This window comes from Palaemon carinicauda, chromosome 15 (genome assembly GCF_036898095.1).
Source record: "Palaemon carinicauda isolate YSFRI2023 chromosome 15, ASM3689809v2, whole genome shotgun sequence".
In the NCBI taxonomy this organism is placed as follows: Eukaryota; Metazoa; Arthropoda; class Malacostraca; order Decapoda; family Palaemonidae; genus Palaemon; species Palaemon carinicauda.
In genome coordinates this window covers 76,956,788-76,962,787 of record NC_090739.1, presented here as the reverse complement: position 1 = coordinate 76,962,787, position 6,000 = coordinate 76,956,788, and the positions used below count along the sequence as shown (strand labels likewise).

At 43.9% G+C, this 6,000-nt stretch overlaps 1 protein-coding gene across 7 annotated transcripts in view; it reads right to left on the bottom strand.

The window, feature by feature from the left end:
* The window catches only part of LOC137654679 (high affinity copper uptake protein 1-like), a 206,114-nt gene that overhangs the window by 981 nt on the left and 199,133 nt on the right, over positions 1 to 6,000 (bottom strand). For all 7 annotated transcript variants that reach the window (XM_068388545.1, XM_068388542.1, XM_068388541.1 and 4 more), the window contains exon 5: positions 269 to 328. In XM_068388545.1, the coding sequence (XP_068244646.1) occupies positions 269 to 328 (60 nt within the window). The remainder of the gene's footprint in view (positions 1 to 268; positions 329 to 6,000) is intronic.

Genomic DNA, 6,000 nt, shown 5'->3' with positions numbered 1-6,000 from the left:
CTCTAAATGTTTTCATAGGGAGGCTGTCCATTTAGAAAAGTCCCCCCCCCCCCCCCCTTGTGAACCTGGAATACTTTCAATATACTTCTATAAAGTTTTTCTTTGATATTAGCATGTCCTTAACAACAAAAGAGTAGTGCATCAAATTCTTTATACTGTACATTATAAAGTTTTTCATTAATATTAGTAATTCCCCAATCACTAAAGATTAGTACACCAAACTCACCACTTATCTAAGTGCAAGAAATAGAAATGCATTGCCACTTACCATTTTTCTTTTCTGGAAGTAAGGCACATGTCTTGTCGCTAGAGGATGGATTAAGAAAATCTGAAGAAAATAATACCAAATTTTAATGACATGGTTTTTTTGGGCTAAAGAAAAATGTATCTAGTATATACAGTCTATACTGCATATATGTATACTGTATCTTGAAATTCGTTGAAACTAAATCATGAAAAAACAAGAGTTAATGTACATAAGATATGAAGAATTGTTAGCAATGTGGCCTTTTCAGATAATAGTAATTATGCACAGAAATTCTTTCCAGAATACAAAGAAAGTAACAGAACCAATTGAAATTTTGTGGTTGATTGCTGACTTTGTACATCATTTATAGGGAAAACTTCTGTTATAATTTGTTATGCTATGTTCTTATGATGAATATTTATAAACTATGTCAAAATTTTCCTCAAGATAAAGTAAATGCAATAATGGAGATTACTAATCTACAAGGGAAAAACATTTACTGTAAGTCTTGTTACTGACAATTGATTGTTGACTTTAGGGAATCTGATGCCCTGCAAAGTATAGCCGTTTTTGATGCCATGCAAATGAAATGGATTTTTGGGCTCGGCCATGTCGTCCTGGTGGAAGGTTCCTTTAGGTAGCTTTCTAAGGGATATTTGCTACAGTGATACTCCCGAGAATTAACCGAAGGTCTCCAGAATTCTAACTCGACGCCAGTATCCTTAATATAACTTTAAGGATATCGCATAATATCAGGGGACGTATTTTTTGATACGACACATAGCAATCTTCACCTCGAATAGATTTAACTCTTTGAGGGGGAAGAGTGGCGAACAAAAAAGGGTAGCCGTTATCTAGGTACCCGGTGGATTTCCTATCCATACTATACTATGGGCCGCCATTCCTTGTTCTGTAGCATTTAAGCTAAGTCCGCTCCCAAGCTTTTCCCGGTGTTTGTTACGGATTTTTGGAATAATAATCATGCAATCTCCAGCATCTACATCCTCTGGAAAGTTGAGTATTTATTTTTTCTTGTGTATAATTTTAGGCTCCCTTCTCACAGTTAAATTCATATAATTTAAGTGAGTTCGGTTGAGCGTAGCCAACACCGGAGGCAGCCATTTTAAGACCGCTGTCGCGCATTACAATTGCATTTTATTTAGTCAGTAGAGCGACATTCCCGGTATTTAGCTATAAATTTAGCTAGTTAGGCGAATTATACTAGTGAAGATTATGCATACGATATTGTTTTATTCCTCTTCCTAAATATGACTTTACTTTTCGTATACGCCGGGGACCCCGGTGGTACTAACCTTGGCCGCGGTCTCCACTATACGTTAGTAAAGTAATTCCCCATGTTTAACTTCACCCTATCGTTCCTTATTAATTCGGATGGGGACATACATCCCCTAGAATTTATGGATAAGGTTTGATATATATCCTCTTTTAGAGAAAAGAGGCTAAACCCTTCCTCCCTTCCTGAGCCGTCGCCATTACAGGCGGCAACCTCTACCTTTCGTCATTGCCGTTGAGTAGAACTCCGGCTTGACCTAGATAGTTATAACACTGTCTGTCTTCTTTGCCGCCAAGTATCCCGGCTTTGAAGTAAGATGGTAGCTCAGGGTGTCCTGTCTTGCAGCCGACAATGTCGCCGGCAGGGAAATCTTTGTTCCTCTGCCGCCCACAACGTCATCGGCACAGGAAGCCATGCTTCCTTAGTTCACAGCCGAAGGTAGGCGGCAACCTGCTGCTGCCTTTCTCCCCTGTGAACTATAAGGCCCTTTCCCCTCCCCCCTCTGTCCTTTAGTGTCGGCCTAGCCGTCTTAACATTCTTTCACCGGTACTCAGACAGTCATAACGGCTTGCCGGGTTGACCGCGTTACTGGCCGGGACCCTACCAGCGGCGGTTAGGTAGTCACCTCGGTTACTTCCTCCTTATGCCCTTCCTTCACCGGAAGTGAATGCCCGGCCGGCCCAGACGGCTGCCGGTGGGAAACCCAACATACCGTTGAGAATTCTTCAGTCCTCTCTTGGTCTGCCATCCACAAACCTTTCAATCAGCAGTACAGCCGGCGGCAAACTTTTGTGGATGGATGGAAGCTAGAATCACATGGATTCCTCCCCTTCCATTAGAACTCTTATTCTGGCAAGGAGACAGTAGGCAGCAGGATAGTCCTCCTACACTTCCAGTTATTGTGCTAAATCATAATAATAGGAAACCCTCCTTTCCATTCTTTTTCTCTCTCTATCAGTTAGTGCCGCCAGGCACTAGCCTAACCCCAGTAGTGTACCGGTAAAACTACAGTATACAACAATACAGTAGTACAAGTAATTTCTAACATACTCTGTGTATCCTATCACAGTCTATTGTTGGGACCTCATAACATGTTGAGGTTGAGTAATCCCTCAACACCCATATGAATCCTTTAATCACCGGGACCCATATAAAACACTGTTCAATATTGATATACTACAGGTGGCGAAGTTAGTATAAATATTTACTAACCCCGTCTCTAAATATTAGGGTCATTCCACCCTGTATTTTCCCTTATAGGGAATCTAAATATTAATATTGACGGAGGTCTCAGCGATTGCCTGGGAGAGGAATAACAGATATGTGTCTTTCCTATTTCCTTTCTAGCTTACTATCCTAAGCTATTAATTATAATAGTAAGTATTTCTGTTAAATGTGTGTATTTATATCAATGATATAAACAACTGAATACTCATCAAACCCTTTTCCTTTACAGGAGGAGTCAATGGTGACGTGTGCAGTTATGTTCTGTAACCACAAGAGTAAGGACTTTTGTGGGCATACGATATGCAGGTCTCATGCCCCCTGCTGCATCGTATCTGGATCCCTGAGGTACTGGGACCCGACGGGTTGCTTTAACTGCTCGACCTTGCTGTCCAACAGCTTTGGAGAAACCATCCCTGTCTTCTTAGAGGCTAGGGATACAGCAAGGGAAACTCTTCGTAGGTGGGTAAGAGGGTTCCAAATGAACTCTCCGGGACCTTACCTGCCCAATGAATCTCTTAGGTGCCTTCAATTCCCTAAGGCTCACCCTAGCGCGGTAGTGCCCCAGGAACAGGTCCAGCCTCCCTTCGTCCAACTGAAGATCAATGCGGACATCCACTAGGCACTTGAAGGGGGCAGACTCTCACTTTCAGGATCGTTGGACCTTCGATCCCTGGGCCCACAGCCTAATCATGAATGGACTTAGGTGGAAATGGAACGAGATTCCACCCCCTTTTCCAGAATTCTTCCAACACTCCACCCCTTTGTTGGAAGAATATACTTCAGAAATCTTAAACAAGAAGGTGATAAGGAAATTGAAGTCCATCAAGTTCCAGGGAAGGCTGTTTTGTGTTCCCAAGAAAGGCTCAGACAAAGTCAGAATCATTCTAGACTTGTCTCCACTCAACAAGTTCATCGAGAACAAGTTCCGGATGCTTACCTTGCAACACATAAGGACCCTTCTACCCAAAGGTATCGTACACAGTCTCAATAGACCTGGCAGATGCTTAATGGCACCTACCAGTCAGTCGCCCCCTCTCCTTTTACCTAGGATTCAGGCTACAGGAGGCAAAATTTGTCTTCAAAGCCATGCTCTTTGGACTAAACATAGCCCCAAGGATATTCACAAAGCTAGCAGATACAATTGTCCAGCAACTACGCTCCGAGGGAGTTCAAGTAGTAGCATATCTAGATGATTGGCTGGTGTGGGCAGCATCCAAGACTACTTGTGTGCAAGCGGCCAGAAAGGTGATCCAGTTCCTGGAGCACCTGGGCTTCAAGATCAATCGCAAGAAGTCTCACCTTTCTCCAGCTCAGAGGTTCCAATGGTTAGGAATCCAATGGAACTTACAGTCACACCACCTCTCCATTCCATTCAAGAAGAGGAGAGAGATAGCGGGAGCTGTCAAGAGATTAATCCAATACAAGAGGATATCAAGACGCCAACAGGAAAGAGAATTAGTGATACACACGGAAGCCTCCCTGGAAGGATGGGGAGGCCATTTGCATGAAAGAAAAGTGCAAGGGAATTGGTCGCACCAGTTCAAAACCTTTCACATCAACATCTTGGAGGCCATGGCAGTCTTCCTAACGTTGAAGAAACTATCCCCTTGCAGAGCAATCCACATCAGATTGGTCCAGGACAATGAAGTGATAGTAAAATGTCTAAATCGACAAGGCTCGAAATCACCTCACATCAATCATGTGATGTTAACCAACTTCTACCTGGCAAGGAAGAGAGGATGGCACTTATCAGCAGTTCACCTTCAGGGGTTCCGCAACGTGACGGCTGACGCTCTATCCAGGTGAGAGCCGATAGAGACAGAATGGTCCCTAGATGCAGACTCATTCTCCTTCATCTCAGAAAAAGTCCCGGAACTGCAGATCAACCTCTTTGCGACGAGCGACAACAAGAAACTACCTCGTTACGTAGCCCCTTATATGGACCCTCAAGCAGAAGCGATAGACGCCATGTCTCTCGACTGGAACAGATGGAATCGGATTTACCTATTTCCACCAACTAATCTCCTGCTAAAAGTCCTCGACAAGCTAAGATCCTTCAGAGGGACAGCTGCAGTAGTGGCCCCCAAATGGCCCAAAAGGAATTGGTTCCCTCTAGTTCTAGAATTGAAACTGAAGCTACTTCCTCTGCCGAACCCAGTTTTATCCCAACTGGTTCAGAAGTCGACTGTTTACGCTTCATCCTCGAGAACCAATAACCTACATCTCATGATTTTCTCACCCTAGCAGCGAATAAAAAGTTTTGGATCTCGAAAGACAAAGTCGACTTCATTGAAGAGTACAAGTCAAGTTCAACTAGGAGACACTACGAATCATCCTGGAAGAAATGGGTGTCTTTTGTGAAATCAAGGAAACCAACAGAAATATCGACAGATTTCTGTCCCTCTCTCTCCATCCCCCTACATGAACAAGTCCTGGGTTCCACTACGATAACCGCGTGTAAGTCGGCTTTGACTAGATCTCTTCTGTATGCCTTTGAGGTGGACCTCACAAGTGAAATCTTCAATAAGATACCAAAAGCATGTGCTAGACTCAAGCCGGCAACCGCTCCAAAGCCCATCACATGGTCGTTGGACAAAGTCTTGCACTATGCTTCGAATCTGAACAATGAGGATTGCACCCTAAAGGATCTAACACAGAAAGTCAGGGGCTAGAGTTAGTGAAATCGTGGCCTTATCCAGAAACGAAGGCGATATTCAGTTCCTGGACGCAGAAGAACTGAATCTTTTCCCTGATCCTGCCTTTCTTGCCAAGAATGAGCTGCCCACCAAGAGGTAGGGTCCTTGGAGAGTCTGCCCACTGAAGGAAGATGTCTCTCTATGCCCAGTAGAGTGTCTCAAGGTCTATCTTCGAAGAACTTCAGACTTCAAGGAGGGACAGCTCTTCCGAAGCGAAACCTCAGGATCGAATCTATCCCTAAGACAACTGAGAGCGAAGCTCACCTACTTTATTCGCAGAGCGGATCCTGACAGCACACTCGCAGGTCACGATCCGAGGAAAGTTGCTTCTTCGTTGAATTTCTTTCAACACATGGACTTTGAGAGGCTCCGCTCATATACAGGGTGGAAATCATCCAGAGTCTTCTATAAACATTATGCGAAACAAGTACATGACATAAAACACTTTGTGGTGGTGGCAGGTAGTGTCATAAAACCCGTTGTCTAGTGCTGTGATGAACAGTGGATTGTTTTGGGACTCAACAGTGCATTGGGTA